Raw genomic sequence first — 21,753 nt, forward strand, 5'->3', positions numbered from 1 at the left:
CAGGACCATAGGGAGACAAGAGGCCTTCTATATAAGAAACAAAACAACCAAAAAAATAACATGAAGGGGAAAAGATAGAAACAGGAGTAACACAGAAAAAATGCTGGATGTATATAGTAGCACATACTTACATCAGGCCTGTGGCATGGTTTTGTAAAATAAAGTATTTCTGGAAAAACAGCTATGACCATTTGTTTACATACTGCCTGTGGGGCCTTTGCTACAACAGCAAGAGCCGAGTGGCCCTGACAGACTGTATGGCCCACAAAGCTTCAGATCTGCACTATCTGGCCCTTTTGCAGAACGATTGCTGACCCCTGATGAATATTAATATATTCAGTAGTTAGAGCATGTGTTTCTATATTGATATATAACGATATAACATAAAATGATATAACTGCTATTATAACACCTATCTTGAGTGCTTATTATGTGCTGGGCACTGGACTAAGCTTTTTGTTTATGTTATTGCATTAAATCTGTTCAACAGCTCATTGAATTAGGATATTATTATTACAGATTATGAACACAGACTCTGGCCCAACCAGCGTGGCTCAGTGACCTATAAACCAGGACATCACAGTTCGATTCCCGGTCGGGGCACACGCCCAGGTTGCGGGCTTGACCCCCGGTGGGGTGGGGGTGGGGGCGTGCAAGAGGCAGCCAATCGATGATTCTCTCTCATCATTGATGTTTCTATCTCTCTCTTTCCCTTCCTCTCTGAAGTCAGTAAAAAAAAATATTTTTTTTAAAAAAGAACACAGACTCTGGAACCTGGGTTCAAATCCCACCTTTGTCACTGTGGACTGTGAAACCTCAGACTGGCTACTGAACTTCTCTGCCCCGGTTTTCCCTATCACACGGGATGATGACCATAGCACCCACTCCTCAGAGAGTTGAGAGGATGAACTTAATTGATACAAGCGAGGTGCCTGCCATGTTGTCCAGAACGCCTGTGACTGGCGTGTCCTTGTTTGACAGCTGAGGAAACTGAAGCACACGGAGGGGAAGTCACCTGACCGTGTGGTCACGTCCCTGTGGTTGAGATTTGAACCTGGAAGCAGGGATCTGACAACATGTGGAAAAGGGTGATGAAAACCAGGAACCTTGGAGCTCATGAGAGCCGGGGCCAGCACATGGCCCTGGGGGGCGTGGGTCTGTCCACCGCTCTCCTCATTATTCTATGCCTCACAGTGGGCGGTGGTGGGAGGGCGGGAACCTGGCTGGTTGCTGCCAGAAGCCATGAGGGGCTGCTCTTCCGCTCCCCCTGGAGGGGAGAAGAGGCCACTTAAGCTTGAATGGAGGAAGCCCATAGTAACGGCCTGTCATCACAGTACCTTACAGGAGTTCAAAGAAGTGGGCGAGGCTGGGCGGGGACAGGTCATTGTTACAGATGCCGGGCTGACCCTGGAGGGGGCTGGAGACTGGGACCCATTGCTAACACAGCTGCACCAGATTGGGGCGGGGTGGGCACAAGCCATTGTTAGCATGTCTGAGCAGCAATTTCACCTGTGCGCCCTACTTCTTGCTGCCAAGACTGGCTCCGAAGAGGGTGGAGCAGGTGGAAAATGCAGAGGGTTGCTTCCTGCCCCCGGGGCCCAGTCCACCTCCCTGGGCTCAGCCTGAGGGGTCTCTCCTCGGTTTCACCTTCGGCTATATGGTCACTTGCCTCAGGCAGGAGGTGTGCCCAGCCTCAGGGTAAACCAAGGGCCTTTCCAGAGGACTGCCTGCCTGCTGAGACTCCCAGTACCAGCTCTCTGGGCAGAGTGAGGGAGGGGAGAGGAGAGAGGAGGTAGTAGCCTGGAGAGACACCCAACAATCACCACCAAGAATAACAGTAACAGCAGCAAAGTAGACTTTTTTTGTCACCTGGGAACCTGATTTGTCCTGGTGGAAAAGGTAGTGTGATGCGTCCACCAAACTCCTCCTCCTGGATGCACACATGGACCAATGTTCCCGCCCCGGGTCCTGGCTGTCACCTATGATCCAGAATCCACTCTCCTTCCTTCTCTACCCTGTTATGCCCAGGGCAGCTGACCTGTGTGGACGGCCTCATTGAGCAACCTACCCTCTAGCTTCCAACTGGGTTTGAACAATGGGGAACCCTGGCAAGAGATGATGGGAGGGCAGGAAGACGGGGCATTTATTCTGCCTGCTTCCTCAAGCTGCAGCCACTGTCAATCAGTTATTTTTATCCCCATTTCTCTCTCTATCCCTTTGTCTCTCCCTCTCTGTTTTAATAACTGCCCACATCTCTTAATTCAACTCTTGATATGTGTCTTCTGTTTCCTACTGAGACCCTCACTGATACACCATGGGGATGAAATTCTGGTCAACAGAATGCTGGCGAAAGTGAGGTTCACTACTTCTGTTACAGCAGCTAGCACACCCTCAGACACCTTTAAAGGGGTCTCTCCTCCCCGTTCCATGAAGTTGGCTCTACCCCAACACCAAAGACCAATCATGTGACTCAACCTAAGACAATCAGAACATTCCTTTCCACATTTCCCATTTCCCTGCAGTGACTGGCTCAAGCATGAGCACATGACCCCCATGAGCCAATCAAAAGCAATAAACCATTTGCTGAGAATGCTGGGAGGGTGGCTGCAAAAGAGAATCACATTGGATATGATGAAGGGAGGACCAATGGCATGTCACAACCACATGGACAATGGAGCCAACTTCAAAAAGCAGAGCCTGGAAGCTGAGGTTTAATGACGTCATATGATCTCTTTATCTGAACAAGCCCGATGCCCAGTGACTCCCGGGGCTCTTTCCTCCCAGGATCCAGGAACTCCTCTCTTCTTGCTCAAGCCCCTTGGAGTTTTCCACCCTGTAACCAGGGGCACTAATGGATTCACGCAGGTAAATGTAATGGGTCTTCACTGCATGTCAGGCACAAAGTTCGGAGGTAGCTATTTTATTTTAATTCCCACTTTATAGTCAAGGAAACTGAGGTCTTATAAATTATTCAGGAGCTCCCAGTGGGAAATGATTTGCAAAAAGAGTATGTTTGGGGAGCTGGTGTGTGACCTGCATAAAGGAGATTGATTCCACTCCCAGAAGTCAAGGAACTGGGCTCCAACCCCCAAACCAGCACCTTTGGTGTGATCTCAAGAGTTCCAGTCAATCCCCCCTCACCCCATTCTACAATAAAACTGAGGTAAAAAATCCTAGTTTCTCTCCCCCACCCATCTCACAGCGTCGGCTGGGGTGACAAACAAGGTAATAGCTAAAAGGTGTTTTGAAGGGAAGGCTATCAACTCATTGTTGCTATCATTATTAATAAATTGCTATTGTTGAATTGATTCCAGAAAACCTTGGGGGCCAGAGATTGTCCAGTGACTCTCTTGACTAGAATTCCAAAGACTATGGGTCCTCCAGAACACATACATTTGGCAGAATTACAAACTGCTTTCCTCACCCAGAAAACTCAACCAAAGGAGAGAGGGTGGGAAATCATGCTAGCTCAAAATATCTTTCCATATGACCAAAGATTTCCATCTCCATAGTCATCATCCCAGTTCAAGAGACACTGCCTCTTCCTTGAAGGACTACAATAATTTCCTCGCTGGTCTCATGGTTTATATTCTTGTTCCCATCCAATCCATTCTCCACACAGCAGCCAGTGGGGCCATTCACAGACAATCTCTGTGTATTGCTGCGTCAGTGGCCAGAACATGCCTTTAGAATAAATACCAAATTCCTAGGCATCTGCCACAGGGCCTTTGCACATGCTGTTCCCTCTGGTCAGTACATCTTTCCCACTCCTCCTGCTCCACTATAGCAGAGTTCCACTAAAAACTGTTTATCACCACTTCTTCAGGAGAGGTTGTTTTACATGCTCCTCTCAGAGCATGCTGGGCTTGTCCCTCCTAAGGCCTGATAGCATCTGTAATTGTAAATTAAGTAGCTATAACTATTTATCCGTCATCCTTGCCAGATTGTAAGCTCCATGGCAGACTGCATCTTCCATATTCATCACTGTAACCCAGTGCCTAGTTATGTTGTCAGAAACACTATAAATATCTGTGTCTTGACTGCCTGAGTACCAGATCAAAGGAGGTAAGAGTTAAACAGTCACAGAGGTTATCAATTATTGAGGCAAGGATGGATTTTTTAATAAATAGTGCTGGAACAACGCTTATGAAATAAAAAGGAAATCAGACCCCCTACCTCACACCATACATAAAAATCAATTCCAAGCTGGTTAAAGTCATACAGTGAGCAAAACTATAAAAAAAACTTTTAGAAACAGTACAGAATATCTTCATGACTTCAGGGTAGAAATGGTTTTCTTAAATAAGATACAAAACCCACAAACTGTGAAGAAAAATATTTCTAAATGCAATCACATTAAAATTAAGAACTGCTATTGATCAAAAGATACCATAAAAAAGAACCAAAAGGCAAGCCCAGAGAAGATACTGTATTGTACAGCATATAATGATGAAGGACCAGTTTCCATCAGGAAACATAAGGATCACCTACAGATCAATATGAGAAACAAAAAACAAAACCCAAGCAACCCAATAAAAAAGTGGGCAGGGCATGAAGAGGCACTTCACAAAAGAAGAAACTTGAGTAGCCAATAAATATATTAAAATACATTCGCCTGTCTTGTAATTGGGTAGCACAAACTCAAATCGCCACACATCCACTAAACAGGCTGCAGTTAAGTCTGACAATACCAAGTGTTGATGAGGGTGTGGAGCCACTTGAATGCTCAGCCACTGAGGGCAGGAGTGTACATGAGCACAAACACTTTGCAAAAACACTTTGGTAGGCAGTGTTCAGCCAAGTTGAAAATGCACTAATTTTAATACCCAGTGATTCTGCAACGAGGCATATACTCCGGAGAGGCTCATCCATAAACAACTAGCAACGTTGCTTCTTTTCGGCGACCAAAAGGGAACCCGCTCATATATTCATCATCAGTGAACAAATATGACATGAGGGAGCCACAGTGACCACAATAAGAATGGATCTTGCTAACATAACTGTGAGCCAATGAAACAAAATACAAAATAACTCATATCATGTAATTTTATTTATATAAAGTTCAAAACCACGAAACATTTAACTATATTGCTTAGGGAGGCGTGCCTAGGTGGTAAAACCACAAAGAAAAGCAAGCTGATGATTCCCATGAAATCCTCAAAAGTGGTTCACCCAGGAAGGAGAAAAGGTGGGTTGTGATGGGGATGGGCATATGGGGCACTCTGGGGAGATGGTGGCGGTCTGGCTCTTGACTTGGGTACAGTAGATATTCACTTCATGGTTGATCTTTAAAATGATCTATGTTCCTCTCTCTCTCCCCCGCCCCCCCCCCCACCTCCACACATACACACACACACAGTCAGCTGGAGACAGACTAAAAAAATATGACACACACCAAGGGACAGTTTATGAAGAGAAAGAGAAAAGGGGGAAAACATTCAGACAGAAAATGAAAAGATAACAGACACAGGAAATGAAAAGGAATGAAAAGTTGGCAAGCAGACGAGAGTAAGGAAATGAGAAATGGGAGATAAAAAAAATGGAGGGGGAAGGTGGTAAGGCTAACGGAGAGGGGAAAGATACCAGAGACAATATTGTCTCCCTTCTCCGGTTCTCTTTTTCTGCATTTTCCCTCTTCCCCTTCCTCTCCCTCTCTTCTTCCATCTCTCTCTACCTCCTTCAATCCCCTCCACCTCTCTCTTCCTCTTTCATCACTGTCTTCCTTGCCCTCTCTCCAGCTCTTCCCTCTAAGTTGTTTGTCAAGTCTCCCCTTCTTCTCCCTCCCTCTTCCATCCCATCTCTGTCTCCATCTTTCTTTTTCCCTCATCTTCTCTCCCGCCCTTTGCTCCTCTATCTTTCCTTTCTCTTTCCCTCCCTCTCTCACCCCCCTCCCCCTCTTTCCTTCTTGTAACACATATTTATCAAGTGGTTTCTCTGTGCCAGACTCGGTGCTAAAGAGGAAGGCACATGTGCGCCAAGGGACACGGATGGTGGGGCCCACCGCGGCCCAGACGCCACCCAGGTCTGCGCCACCAGGACACCCTGGGCCAGGCTCCGGCTTGGATCTGTGGGCCACCTGCAACTCTCCCCTCATTAATTTCACTATCAAACACTCCCAGCATCACACGTTGTAGGTCTTATTTATTAAATATTTAACTGGGAGAACCCCAGCTGAGATGAAACCTCTCATTTGTGGAGGCCCCAGGAGAGCAGAACACAGGCCTGCTGCGCTGCTGGGATTAACCACGGCCACCAGGTGCGAGGGGGGGAGGGGGGCACCGGAGGGGGCAGCCCCATGCCAAGGAAGGAAGCCGCAGAGAAGAAGAGAGCTGAGCTTTCTCACAGGCCCACTTGGGTGCTGAAGGGTCCTCTACTGGGGGGTGGGGGGCGGTACTTCAAAACCTCCAAAACCAGAACAGGCAAATCCATGAAGACAGAACGCAGACTAGCAGCTGCGAGGGGCTGGGGAAGGAAGGAGACCGAAGTGTGACTGCTAATGGGAACAGGGTCTCCTCTTGGGTGAAGTAGATCGAGGTGGTGGTTGCACAACCCTGTGAATGTGCTACACGCCACCGAATTTTCCACTTTAAAATGGTTAAAGGTTAATTTTATGTTATGTGACTTTTACCTCAATTTTTTTTTAATTAAAAGAAGAACATCAAAAAAGAGATTAGTGTCCTCCACTCCAACTATTAGCTCTAAGGCTGCTGACCTCATTTTTTAAAAATATATTTTATTGGTTTTTTAAGAGAGGAAGGGAGAGGGATGGAGAGTTAGAAACATCGATGAGAGAGAAACATCAATCAGCTGCCTCCTGCACACTCCTTATTGGGGATGTGCCCGCAACCAAGGTACATGCCCTTGACCGGAATCGAACCTGGGACCCTTGAGTCCGCCGGCCGACGCTCTATCCACTGAGCCAAACCGGTTAGGGCTGCTGACCTCATTTTTACTATCCACATCCCAGGCCCCCTGCTCAGCACTCTGAACCTTCACATCATTTCCTTCTTGCAGCCCCGCCAGCGAAGTCCTGGTTTGAGAGAGAGAGAACCTGCGGCTCAGAGAGGGTAAGCGGCTGACCCCAGGTGGCACAGCTCCGATTCCAGTCTACCTGCCTCCAAGTGTTCTTAACCACCCAGTAGGCTCTCTGCCAATCCTAGCTGAACTGTAGCATCCCCTGGAGTGGTTTCAAAACTCCCTACACCCAGGGGCCGCTCTGGACCAACCCCACTGAGGCAGGATAGTAAGAAGCTAGGACAATTCCTGGGCAAGTGGAATGGGGAAACGGAGACAAGAAAATTAAACAAGGCCGAACAATTTGAGCAACTTACAACTTACAGCCAGTGAACTGCATGACCTTTATCTTCCCTAACCAAGGACACTTGAGAGCAAATGGTTCGTACCCGCCTCCCTAACCAGAGAAGAATGCACAGCTTATATCACCCTGGTCAGGAAGACAGGTGACAAAGACCCGGTTAGCGCCATTGGTGCCAGCCAAACCCAAGGACGGACGAAAAGTCAGGGGAACAAATAATAAAAAACCTGATTAGAGCTAGACAGACCCGAGATTAAAGTAAAGCAGTGAAACTGACCAGAGAATAAACCCAAATTCTCCTATAAGCTCATATTGACGAATCAACATATTGAAGGACACACTGGAAAACTGAGGAATATTCTGTTAAGACCCTCCCCTAGGATTTCTGCCACAGAAAAGAGAAACCCGTAAGACAAGGACCAGCATGGGCTCTCGCTGGAACACACCCAGGCCGGTTCTCGGGCATGAACTTTGGACTTTCTTTCTCCTAAACTCTGAGGGACCCCACGAGACCTGCAACCAGGGGAGCAGTGGGCAGCACAGCTCGTCCCAGGCGAACCCCCTGAACCTGCCTTCAGGGCCCCCCCTTCTCTGACTTTCCAATGAGCTCACGGCAGCCCCACCTTGGCTCACTTCTCTCCTATAACGTTTCTAGGAGCCAGAGCAGCCCTGCCCAGGCTCTCTCCTGTTGCTTCTTCTACCCTAAGCCCTTCCTGTGTCGCTGTCCCCAGGTTCAATAATCGTCCTCTCAAAATCACCCGGACTCGTGTTGTGAAATCTTTCCTGCACAAAGTCAAGAACCCACACACCACCGGCCACCGTGAGGCAGACCTGCTCTGGCCAGTCCCCATCTGGCAACACCACCAGCATCCTTGGGTGGAGCCGGGGTCATCAGCATTTTTCAAGCTTCCAAGTGATTCCAACTGCAGCCAAAATCAACAAGGGGGCCTTGTTGAGATGCAGATTGGGACCCAGGAAGGTTGGGAGTGAGATTCTGCATTTCCAACTCCCTCCCAGGAGATGCTGATGCTAGAACTGCCTAAAACTCCCTGGAATGACAGAATGTTCTAGATCTGTACCATCTAACGACAGGCACTCATGTTATACCCATTTTAAAGATGAAGAAACTGAGGCCTAGCAGGGTAAGTGACTTACCAGGATGGTGCAGTTGGAAATAAGCAGAGTGGGGATTTGAACCCAGGGAACCTGCTTCAATAGCCCTCCCTAGACTGCCTGAAACCCAAAACAGAGCCATAGAACCTCAGCGTCTACAGGGCCTGGTGCAAACCTCCTCCCCCGCAAGACATCTGTGCAGAGAAAAACGAGCAAAAGGTGTGACCAGAAGATCCTGAAGGAGATGCAGAGAGCTCGCACAGATCTGGAAAAGGCTCACCGTCTTCGAGATTTAAATCAAGGGCAACCCAGTTGGCTCCATAATCAGGGAAAGGGGCCCTTGGAGGGCACAGACTCGTGACCTGGCCCTAAGCCTGACACATGACCCAGCTGTGCCATTCCCAGGACTCTGTCCTACGGAAATAGTTGCAGGCGTCTGCACAAACATCATCACTGGGCGGGGTCGCTGCAGCGTGGCTCGTGTTGGTGGAAAAACAGCACCCAAATGACCCTACTTTTGTTATGGAAAACAAAAAGTGTAGGTGTGCCAGGGGGAAAACGCGAATTCCTTTGTAGTAAAAGTCCCCACATGGTCAAAACAGCTCTGCACAAATCTATCCTTGTCACCTTCCTGCCCTCACCTCGCATAGTAGGTGCTCAATAAACATTTATGAATGAATGAATGAATGCACTCATTCCCCCCACCATCTCTAACCTCACCTGCTCCAGGGGTCTGCATCCTGTACATGCCCAGGGCAAGCCCTCGTATGAGGACCAAGGGAGCAAAAAACCACAGTCTACACCAGCAGCACTCGCCATGCCAGGAACCCAGAGAAAGTGAGACACGACAGAAACACTGGGCACCAGAAGGAGAAGAAAGGAGAAACGGAGGCCACAGCAGCTTTCATGCCAACCTTTCCCGGCTCCGGGTGAGATTTCCTTCTATATACTCGTCTATATTTACATCAACGAATCTGTTGGTAGCAAGCCTGTTGCTGATCGTGTGGGATCTAAAGTTCACAGAAAGCTGGCTTCAACACCCAGCAAGGAAGAGAAACTGTAAATTAAATTTAAGTCACCCCAAAACTCTAAATCCACCCACTCCCCTCCAAGAAATCCGTGACATCTTTTACATCAGGATTTCTCAATCTTGGCACTATACTGACATCTGGGGCTGGATGATTCTTTCCTGGGGTGGGAGGAGGGTTGTCCTATGCATTTTTAGGACACTCAGTAGCATCCCTGGCTTCTACCCACTACATGCCAGTATCACCTCTCCCTCCACATTCGTGACAACCAAAAATGTCTCCACACATTGCCAAAAGTCCCCCAGTTCAAAAGCACTGCTGTACGTGCAGCCCAGGAAGAATTGCAAACCAATCCACTGTTCTTTCCCTGCTCCTCCTCCTCAACTTCCTGAGTTTTGAGTTTCAAAATGTCTTTTACAGATTCAAGGAAAGTGGTGGCAACGGTTTCAAGACTTGAGTCCCATATCTAAGACTAGAATTTTATTCTGAAAATCAGAACCTTGGACAGAGATGCATGCACAAAGATGTTCGCTGCACTGTTCTTCACAAGCAAAACAAACAACCAACCGGAGACGGTTATACGAAGTACGATACAGCCATAAAGTCATCAGATATTAACAACAGTTTTTTCTGGGGTTGCTGCCAACCCATACAGCACCACGATGTGAATTTCAATAAGATGCCCCTTTTTCAAGTTGTTAGGTCCATCTGTCCAAAATGGTCATATATTCATTTCTCTAGAACAAGATACTTAAGCTTCCATCAACTGGGGCATTTAAATAATAAATGAATCGTTCTATAAGGCCTATGATGTGAGATGGGATACCCTTTTGTGGTGTCGAGCCCACTCAAGTATACATGGTAGCCCTGATGCTGCCAAAGATATCTAGTGACGTGGAAATGTGTTCAAAAAAGCCTATATCCATAAAAAGGTATGGATAAAATATATTAAAATGTCTCCAGAGCCCTAGCAGGCTTAGCTCAGTGGATAGAGCGTCGGCCTGCGGACTGAGGGGTCCCAGGTTCGATTCTGGCCAAGGGCACATGCCTGGGTTGCGGGCTCCATCCCCAGTGTGGGGTGTGCAGGAGGCAGCCAATTGATGATTCTCTCTCATCATTGATGTTTCTATCTCTCTCCTTCTCCCTTCCTCTCTGAAATCAATAAAGAAATATATTTTAAAAATGTCTCCAGAGATTCTCTCTGGACAGGAGAGTATACATACATTTTCTATTCTTCGTTGTACTTTAGGTGTTCCGTTAATGAAGAGGGCGGGCTTTTGGGCTGAGACCTAAATGAAGAGGAGTCAGCCATGGGAGACCTGGGGGAACTCTGATGCAGGCAGAGGGAACAGCCGACACAAATGCAAACAGGGCCAGTGGGGCTGAGACAGAATAGAAGGGGTAGACAATGGAAGAGATGAGATCAGAGGCAAAACAGGGACCAGATCAGGTAGGGCCATGTAGGGCCCTCGTATGTCTGATCTGCAATCTCTGGCCAGTGGGTAAGAATCTGGGGCACATACCCGACCTGCTCAGAAAAGGGACATCTATCTCTCTACCCTCCCACTATTCACCGATGAAGCAAAATCCAAGAAATCCCGCTTTCTCTTGGATTCCACTTTCAGACTCATGTTAAAATAAAATAAACCAAGTATTTCCAGAAATTTAATAACCTTTGTCAGCAACACTGTTTTTCTCATTGTTACCCACTTAACAAACATTTATGCACGATATAGAGCAGGAACTGTTGGGAGATGTGAGAAAGGTAAATTACCAACCCCTACTGTCAAGGAGCTTTCTAATTAGAGAGGTGAGACATAAGCATACAATCATATTTTCACAAAAAACATGCAAAATTCACTTGACTCTAGGAAAGGTCCAACTAAAGTATAAGTGGAGGAACTTGGCCATTCCAAAACCAATAAGAACACCAAATATTAGAGAGACTCAACATGGACATCCACCCTTCTATACACACTCTTATACCCAACATCCACCCGTTTTCCCACCCATCCATCTCTTTCTCCTTCAATCCAGTCCAGTCATCTGCCCATCTAGTCACTATCTGTCCATATATCCATTCATCCTTTTTTTCCTTCCTCCCTTTCTTCCATCCATCATCCATACATCTGTCCCACCCACCCATCCAGTAATCTGCCAATCTCTTTATCCACCTGCCTATAATCCATCCACCTAGCCAATCACCCATCCATCCAACATCATTCATCTTTATTTTTTCTTTTTCTTTCTTTCTTTCTTTCTTTCTTTCTTTCTTTCTTTCTTTCTTTCTTTCTTTCTTTCTTCTTTCTTTTTCTTTCTTTCATCCTTTTTCTTTCTTTCTTTCCTCCCCTCCATTCATTTATCTACCCACCTATCATCCATCTCTCTGTCCAACCATCCACAGATTCATCCATCCATCCATCCATCCATTCATCCAACACTAACAGCATGTGCCCCTCTTCCCCGTAATCATCCATCCGTGATCCACAACTTAAAAGACTGCATTGTGAATAGGAATAGGCCACACTGCTAAAAATTTGCATTCTGACAACTCTTCCAAAGGTAATTCAAGTCCATAAACATGTTTGGCTATCCCAATTTGTGCAGACCCATATACTCTGAGTTCTTGTAAGACCCTCATGGAAGCTGCCCTATTCTTGCTGTAATTGATTTCATCAATGATGGCACTCTTAGAGCAAGGCTAAGGAGTAGGAGGAGCTTGTGGAAATTGGAGGGAATCTGGTATTGAGAGAGAGTCTGTCAGTGTGGTGTCAGGAAGATGCTTAGGAGCATAGAAAAGGATTGCTGAGAGATGGCGGAAATCCTGCTCGAGCCTTGGAATCATGGAATTCTACTGTACACCATCACCCTGTGATTGATTCCCCTTGGTTTATACCTTGGAGCAATGATGTTTGAGGTGATCATCCAGGAAAATGGGTTAACAAGACACATGCCAAAGAATAACAGAGATCAAAGGAGTTGAGAACCTTGGAAAGAAAAGGCAGAATAACTAATACTTTGTAGCACCTATTGTGTGACACACACTATGTCAAGCATTAGGTCAGAGAATCCCTAATATGGCCACCATAACAAGTCCACTCATTCATCCTTTCCCTCATCTATCTATCCATCCATCCTTCCTTCCCTTCTTTCATCCATCCATCCATCCATCCTATGCATCTATTTTTCTTCCTTTCTCCCTTCTTCCTTTCCTCCCTTCCTGCTATCCATCTATCCATCCATCTATAAACACATATGGAGCTTTACTAAGTTCCAAGCACTATTCTAAGAATATCATATATTAACTCATTTAATTTTCCAAGATAGGTGCGTTTAGAATCCCCACTGGATAGACTGCGAAACAGAAACAGAACACTTACGTGACGTGCCCAAGGTCACACAGCTAGTGACTAGAAGAGCTGGGATTTGAACCCCAGCCACCTGGATCCAGAGTCCATGCTCTCAACTCGGCCATGTGGCTTCTCACAAACCAATGGGTCTAAACCACAGGTTGACTTTCAGAAAACAAGCAGGAACGGGGGTTGTCTGGCTGACCTAGCCCTTCGAGAGCATGATGAGTAGAATGTGAAATGCCTTCGCCAGTGCCTGTCAGATGGCGGGTGTTCCATAAATGCTGATGAATCTCAGCTGATTCTAACTGAAGCTAGATTCCCAAGTACACAGACTAAAATTAACACCTTGAATTCATTCATTGAAAAATTATTTATTCATCACGGCAGCACTGTTCTTAATAGCAAAAGATAAAATAAAAAAATCTGGATATATCCCAAATGTCCACCATCCAGGAAAATGAATAAATTGTTGTATCATCACAAAGTGCAATATTATACAAAGAAAAATAAATGACTCAACAAGAGAGATGAATCTTAGAAATATACTGTTGAGTGAAAAAAGCAAGTACAAGTTCCAGAAGGCTAAAGAGCTCAGAAGCCAAGCAAGTTAAATTTATAAGGCACATGTGATAAAACCTGGAAGGAAGGAAGGAAGGAAGGAAGGAAGGGAGGGAGGGAGGGAGGGAGGGAGGGAGGGAGGGAGGGAGGAAGGAAGGAAAACCCACACAATCCAAGGGAGAGTAAATACCTTTCAGAGAATGCAGAGGGGGAGGGGATGAGGAAAAGGTGGGTTGGGAATTATAGGTGAAGTTATTGGTCATGTTCTAAGCTTAGGGTTTCTCGGAGTGTGCTTTCCAGAACAGTTGTACCAGAACCATCGGGAACTTGCTAGAAATGCACATTCTCAGGCTCCATCCCAAACCTGCTGAGTCAGAAACTCTGGAGCTGAGGCCCAGCTCCTGCTTAGAAGCCCACCAGGGGATGCTGAACATGCCCCAGAGTGAGAAGTTTGCCTAGAGCAGGTGATGCTGACCCTGTGGGGCCGGGGATACCACTCTGAGGACCACCATTCTAATTTTTGACTTAGCTGGTCGGTCCACCACTGTTTCCATATTCTATTAAAATAACAAAAAATAAGCTAAAGGAGACAATATTGAGAGTGTGTTGTAAACCCAGAAGAGAATTAAAACAATAGGCTGTAAACCTGAGGTGCATAAAAGCGCAGGGCCAGAGAGGTGCACAATTATGTATTTAGCCCCTGTAGGTGCCAAACACAGGGCCAGAGAGGTGACCACAACAAATCCAGCTCTTCCAATCAGGAAATCTAAAATCCATCTGTCCTGCTACTTTTTACAGTGATAATACATGCCACATGCTTTCTGTGCACAGTATCTTTTAGCCTTTCCACAATTCCCTGGACACTGGACTGTGCCCATTTTACAGATGAGCAGACTGAGGCTTCACTGCCGTGAACTGGAGGTGAGACTTGCAGCGGAGTCACCAGTCCCCAAGCCTTATATGCTGCACCTCCAGTCAATATTCTGCCCCTTTCCTCCACTCCTGGTGCCCTTGCTCAGAGAGTCGCATACCTATGTGGACTCCACAATGTGCCACAAACATTGCACAGCAGCAAATGAAGGTTCCCCCCACCCCCCAGTTCCATTATTCTTAATAAAGAAAATAATAAAGGTCAAGGAGATAAAAGAATATGGCAAGTTCTGGGAGGTCAGAAACCACATAACCCCTACCCCAGAGCAAGTTCTAGGTCACCCCCAATGTGTCTCATTAAAGAGAAATCTGTCAGTTTATTTTTGAGACCAGACTTAGGCCTCCTGCAAACACTGCTTGGATAAAATACCTTAAAATTGGTTTATCAGACACACGGGCCTAAAATGAGTACAGAAGTTCACAGTGTGATTATTATTTACTGGTAGGTGGGTGACCCAGTTGAGTTTCTTTCATGGCTCCAGAGAGGGGTCCCTGGCCCGTGAGCAGGGTTATGCAGGGGGAGAGGCTGCTGACGCTGAATTCCAGGTCCAACCTGAGCACTGAGCCCCTTCAAGGAAGCCCCAAGGGTGTTCCCAGTCTGAACAGAAAGTAAAGTCATGTCTGACCCAAGAGAGATGACAAAACTTGATCCAGACTTAACTCCGGAAATTTGCTTCAGAGCCGGGATCTCGTTTGAATTAGCTGCCTTAAGTGGGCAGCCTCCAAAAGCCAACTTCATTCCGATCAAAAGTCTTGGCTTTCTCGGAGGGAAAAAATTACCTATCTTCCCCTTTCCTGGGCCACGGAACCATCCCTTGCTCCCCTCCTCTTCACTGTTAAGAACTCACCACTAGGGTGACCAACATCCCAGTTTGCCTAGAACTGCTGGGTTTCCTGAGATGCTAAAACCAGGGCAGTCCTGGGCAAACTGGGACATCTGGTCACCCAGACAAGAACTCATTCTTGGTGGTTTTTGAAACCCAAGTTGCTGAGGCCAACCACCTGATCCTCTCCTCCGGAATGTTACTTGCCTTCTCTATACTTCCAAGAGAGAAAGAAGAAAGAGAGAAATTGGGGGAGAGGAGAGGGGGACCTAAGCTAACCCCAAAGCAGGGTTCTGTTGTTAACTCCCAGTGGTCACCTGGGGTAGCCACAGCAGCTGTCCTAGGCCTGTGGTCTCCATCCTGGGCGGGACTCCTGACAAGCTCAAAGGGAGATGAGTTTGTGGTGGGACATGGGGGGAGGGGAGAAAGCTAAGTATATCTTTTAAAACTCCTTCACCTTGTCACCATCAGAGGGAGGGATCAAGGGAGGGGAAGACAGTGAATTCTGTCTTACACCAAAGGAAATAGAAAAATGGGTCAAGTGGGCATGATTTTTACCTCCAAAAGCTTCCGAGGGGTACTGTGAAGAGTGCCCCACTCAGATGACTAAAGTCAAATTGGCCAGTTACAGGGCCCTTTGCTGCCCCTGTACCCAGAGAGCCTCGTTTCCCTAAAAGCCAAAGTTTCCCCAAAAGAACATTAGGATACAAGTGGTCTCTGATATTATGGCTCATGTATTTTGGGGGCTTTCTCCATGCCGGACACTGTGCTGAGTGTTTACTACCATGTGTGACCCCATTTAAACTCCCAAGAGTTGTCCAAGGGAGATGCCATCAGAAGCAGTATTCCCATCATGCACAGGAGGAAACTGAGTCATTCAAACCTAGGCTGACCCGGAGTCCGGAGCGCTTCCCCTCTCTCTGCTGCCTTTCATGGCACCACCCAGTCCTTTCTACGAAGCGGAGTTAGCATTCGCAGAAATGTATTCACTATGGGGGCTCTGACCATCTCTGCACGGAGCCCACCTTCACGGTGGTGCCTTCGATCACTGAGGAAGTACACGTGTGCTTGCGACTGGGGGGTGACGGGGGGGGGGCACAAGCCACAAGCACTCAACAGACATTCACCCCCAAGGCACCGAAGGAGGACTTCACTCACAAGAGGCCACTGTTCCCCAGCTTCTCAAGCACTAAAATTTCAGAGACCTTCTCTGGTCTGATAACCTCATGCACACCATGCCCCCAACACACAACTAAAACCCATCAAAAACCTAAAACATTGGCACAAGGGCGAATCAGATCCATACGATTTGGCAAACAAGGCAGAGAGGCCTTTTTCACTCACCAGACAAATGTTTTTAGGGCGCGGTGGGACTGCAGGGGTGAGTAGGGGGCGGGCCTTGACTTTTCACAGCTGAGCAGCAGAACCAATGCCCCCCACGCCACACTCCCTTCTCTCCCTACATTTCAAACCAGTGCAGGCACCTGGCTACAGATAACATCCTCACTCTCCCTATTCCTCTGACTGGCACTTCATGCTACCACTTCCAGCACTTTCTACACACCCACAATTCTTTACCCTAAACCCTTGAGGCCACATGTGCCTTGGCATTTAGAGCTCGATGCTTTTTCAGAAGGATAACAAGGGTAGGAATGTTGAAATGGCACAACCACTTTGCAAAACAGTTTGGCGGTCTCTCACACAGTTAAACATATACTTACTGCACAACCCAGCAATCCTGCCCCTGGCTACTTATTTACCCAAGAGAAGTGAAATGTAGGCTCCCAATGCTTCCTACTAAAACCCGTCTGCCAGCATTTACAGTGGCTCTATTCATAATCATCCGACCTGAAAGCATCCCAAATGTTCCTCAACTGGGAAGTGGATGAACAGACTCTGGTCCGTCCATCCCATGGAATATTACGCAGCACTGAAAAGGAATGAACGACTGGTACCACAACAACATGAATGGATTGCAAAGGCTGCATGAAAGAAGCCACACTCAAAGGCTACACACGGTGGGATTCTGTCTATATAACCTTCTGGAAAAAGCAAAACTGTAAGGATAGAGAACAGATTAGTGCTAGCAAGGGGCTTTGGCAGTGGGAAGCTGGCTCAAAGGGGTGTTAGGGGGATAATTTGGGGTGACAGACTGTTCCCTACTTTGATTTTGGTGGTGGCTACATGGCTGCATGTATTTGTTAAAATTCACAGAGCTGTATGCTAAAAGGGGTGAACTTGCTAATATATCTCAACAAACCTGATTTTTAAGAAAAAGGAAAAAAAAAGTAACAGGATGCATCTGTGATATGACCTAGATACCCTAGGAGTCACCCACAAACCAGCAGCATGGGCAACCCTTAGAAGTGTGTTGGAAGAGCAGAACCCCAGGCCCCACCCCAAACCTTCTGGACCAGGATCGTCACTTTAACAAGATAATCCTCATGCACAGGAACATTTGAGAAGCACAGCAATGTACACATAACACTCCCGGGGGGGCTGGCACAGTACCCCATTATCAAGCCTGGCTAGCATTTCTACAGTGAAACACTCCAAAATGCACACTGGGTGGGATACATTCAGACTGTACATTAAAACTATAAACTCCGGCCAGTTCGAGGTAGGTTTTTCAGAGAAGGGAAGGCACGTTTGTAATAAAAAAGAAAAAAGAAAAAAAAAGCCATGCTAATTCTTACTTCCCAGAATTTTGCTCTTCTGAAAATGCCGGCCATGCTGATCTAGTAGAAGGACCTAGGAATCATACTGTCCTGCCCTCTAGAGAAGTATCTTCTAGCACATTCTACTTTTCAGGATGGGCTCCAACTTCTCCCAGAGCTCCCTCTGTTTCTCAGTTGTCTTTAAAGAGCCTTCCATTTAAAAACAAAAAAAACCTGGGGGAATGCCAGTCGGCCAATGTCCACAGGTTACCTGATGTGGTGGGACTCTGGGCTTCTTGTTGCGATTCCCAAAACACACAGATGAGAAGCCAGAATCCACACGCGATTCAGGAGACCGCGTGCAAACACACAGACCTGGGTCCATGGCTCTTGCAATGGCCCAAATTCCTCTACCCTGCTCCGTGGGAGAACTGCTGGCATCAGCAGGACTGGGGGAAGATGACATTCACAGTGGCGCTTGGTGGCACATCAGAAGGAGCGAGTGGCATTAAGTGGGGGCTCTAGGAAGGTTGGCAGATGCAACGTCTTGAGCTGACAGATTTGTGCTCCTTAGAAGCCGTCACCAGAGCCTGTCACAGCCATCTTTAGATCAGGCTTCCAATCAACAAAAACATGCAACCAAGGTGTGTGGTCAAGATGGCTTGCTGCCCGGCTCTTACTCCAAGAGCAAAAGGCAGCAGCAGTGTAAATCTGAACACCCACGACTTCCATTTCGGTTTTCTTACTTAGGAAGAGAGAAATAAAATTAATGAGAATGCTTAATTCTCATTGCTGGCTTCAAGCTGGCACTGCTGGTGTGTGTGTGTGTGTGTGTGTGTGTGTGCGCGCAGAAGAGTAAGAAGTCACAATGGCCAAGTGCCTGTGAGCATGGGGAGATCAAGGCTGCACTCTCCACCAGCGTGCCATGCTGTAAGTAACACTTTTAGGCCCAGGACGCATACAGCCAAGTTCATGAAACCTGCACTCACTCTTCCTCCAAGGACAGTGAGGAAGCTGCTTTCCAGATTCAACGACAACCCTTAGTTAATGCAGATTCCAAAAACACATGTACCAGAGAATGGCAGGGCCAAGTCCACCCCTAGGTATAGGCCCAAGAGAAATGCAAAGGAAAAGTTTAACAAAAGACGAATACAGCAATGTTCCCAACCGCACAATCTAGAAACTACCCCAGTGGCCCTCAAAATAAGTACCTGTGTTAGAGTCACACAATAAGATATCACATAGCCATGAGAAGAAACTGCCTAGAACCACTCACAGCAACATGGATGAATCTTGTTAAGCTAAAGAAGCCAGATTCCGAATAACACAGCCTGTGACTCCATTTACAGGAGGTTCAAAGAAGCAAAATGAGCCAATTGCGGTTAGATCAGGGTAGCAGCTACCCTTGTAGGGGAATGACTGGGAGGGGGCATGAGGGAGGTGCTGGGGGGGAAAGGGGACTGGTCACATCTTTTTTCTTGACCTGGGTGCCAGTTGCATGCTTGCCTTCACTTTGTGAACACTTGTAAGCTGGACTCAGCTTGTGCACTTTCTTATACATACATCAGACTTTATTCTAAAAGTTCAGAATAAGTACGTAAACACTTTCTTAAATGGCAGTAGTATTTGGATTTAGAAGTCAACATTCTGCCCTGGCACACTGACTCCTCGGCGTTTCCACCTCCTTGCACTGGCCTGAATTCCCTGCTCCAGGCCCCCAGCTCTCCGTCCTCACCCATCTCATCCTCCCGGAAAAAGCTCAGTCCTGGGTGACCTGCTCAGTGACAGATTGGGGGGTGGGGAGCCTTCCCTTCTAGAGTGAGGCTGTATAATGTGCTTGCTGCCTCAGGCCAAAGAGAGAACAAAAATTGTCTGCAGAGAACAAAATGCACAAACTCATCACAAAGCTACCAAGAGCCAGGAAGCCAAAAAAAAACCCAAGTACCCACCAACACTCCTAAGTCACCTGCACCCCTCCCCGGAGCGATCCCCTGCCTCCCCAACAGCCCTCTCTGCAGGATTCAGGCCGGACCGGGGTGAACTAAGGACACATTAGACTTCCACTTCCTTCCTTTCCTCTTAGGAGATGCCAAATCCATGATCTAGAAGGCAATCTAAAGCCATTTTCAACTTGGAAACCTGTCAGACCAGTGAATTCCTCCCGGACACCCCCTGGAGTTAGCTGAGCAGGGCACACATTGACACCTCGCCATCCTCCAAGCTCCCACCAGTCCTCCCGGGGTTGGGAGGAGGCAGGCAGAGTGATCACAAGACCTCTGAGAGGTTGGAACTTAGCAGGCAAAGAGACCTGGCTCCTGCTTTGGGCACCCATCGTGGTTAGGGGTACACCCCTCCAGATGGGCCCCAGCCGAAACTCTTTCATTTTCACCACCCTCAGAGTAAACTGTTCACACACTCCAAAACCTCAGTGACAATTTAAGCACCCAGAAGCCAAAAGCCTGGCTCAATACTGAGTCCCACTGAAAGTGAATCCAGCCACCACTGTGCTCTGCAAAGAACCAACCCAGGACCACCCCAAGGCCCAGCCCTGTCGAGTATAAGTCAGAACCATAGGCAACATGGATGGGGGTTCATTGCCGAGTCCTGGGGACCCAGGCAGGCCGGTTCATTTTTACACTGAGAGCAGCAGCCAGTTGGAACCTTGCCAAGAAGTGGCACATTTGGGCATGACACGGTGGCCAGCCAGCCTGGGGAGCAGGGTGCGCCCCCCCCCCTTGGAATCTGGGTCATGCTTAGATAACTGCTAGAGAGCCCGACTAATTACCCATCCTTGCCTGCCTACATCTCAACAGATGTTAAGCCCTCCTTAAGGTTTATTTCAAGCAGGCACAGATTTAAAGAAACACCGGGGATCTGCATTTGGATAGCATCTGAACAGAGGAAAATGTGGTCTTCACCTTTCTCTGGATCTTTTGGTTTAAAAAAAAGAAAAAGGCGTTTACCTGCCTGAGATGTCCACATGGGCGCTGATTCTCCTGCTGTCCCCTCGCGGCTCCCAATGGTGGGAGAGCTGAATCCAGCCCAGGGCCTGGCACGGCCCTCTAGGCAGGACCCAACATTTTCTCCTGCCCTACCTTTCCTCCCGAGAGAGCTCATACGGGGTCTTCCAGGTCAGGGCCCCAGATGGGGCCACTGGGATGCTTTCGACACCCCAAAAGATGAGAGGACACGGGAGATGAAGTGCCCTCCACCTGTCCAGGCTAGCGGCCCACTCAGGCCAGTGCTGGCCCCTCAGGGTGAAGGCCACATGTTCTCCTCCTCACTCCTGGCCCTGGAAACCTCTAAGTACCCCCAAGAGTGCGGCCCCCACCTGGGGAAGGCCGGTGGACAGGCCAGCGAGCTGCCATGGGGCTCTGGCTCTGTGGCAACCGCAAATGCTGGTGAGGGGAGACTAAGGATACCCAGCCAGTGCCCCCATGGCTCCCCGGTCCTGGCCAGTGCGCTCAGGCCGCGGCCCCGGCTCATTAGGGAGAACCCCGACCCCTTTGGAACTGGCTCTAAAGGCCCCACCAAGGCCCCTGCTCGACCCCAGGGCCCAGCCCTCCTTCTGGAAGAGGTTCTTCGGAGAAATCCACTCCCCGGGTCCCCCCACCCCAAGCCTGCACCGTAGCTCAACCCCGCTCGGGGTGGAGAGACTCCGCACACTCCTCCCCGGCGCCCCCTCTCCCAGCCCCTGGAAGACCCCCCCACCTCCCATCAACCCCCGGGTCTCCCTCCCAGCCTGGAAGAGGGGAAGCGGAGGGAGGAGGGGGAGGCGCAGCTGCCGGGCTTCGGGCAAAGGATATGGCCATTCGGTGATCTTTTTGGCGTATTTTCTCACCACGTTGTCCTCGCTGAAGAGGAACAGAGACCGGTTGACCGTGAGGCAGTTCTGTCGGACGGGGATGGGGTTGTAGAGGGCCATGGTCCGCGCTCTCTGCGCCATTGACTGCTTGTACATCCTTTGCGCCCCGG

The 21,753-nt window shown here is 48.1% G+C and overlaps 1 protein-coding gene across 1 annotated transcript in view; it reads right to left on the reverse strand.

Moving 5' to 3' along the window:
- The window catches only part of CACNA1A (calcium voltage-gated channel subunit alpha1 A), a gene marked incomplete at its 3' end in the record, with an annotated part of 209,672 nt that extends 187,925 nt beyond the window's left edge, over nt 1–21,747 (reverse strand). The window contains 1 exon segment of the mRNA XM_023763966.1: nt 21,585–21,747. Within this exon segment, the coding sequence (XP_023619734.1) occupies nt 21,585–21,739 (155 nt within the window).
- Between the last annotated feature and the right edge of the window lie 6 nt (nt 21,748–21,753).

The sequence above is a fragment of the Myotis lucifugus genome, unplaced genomic scaffold (genome assembly GCF_000147115.1).
Source record: "Myotis lucifugus unplaced genomic scaffold, Myoluc2.0 scaffold_310, whole genome shotgun sequence".
In the NCBI taxonomy this organism is placed as follows: domain Eukaryota; kingdom Metazoa; phylum Chordata; class Mammalia; order Chiroptera; family Vespertilionidae; genus Myotis; species Myotis lucifugus.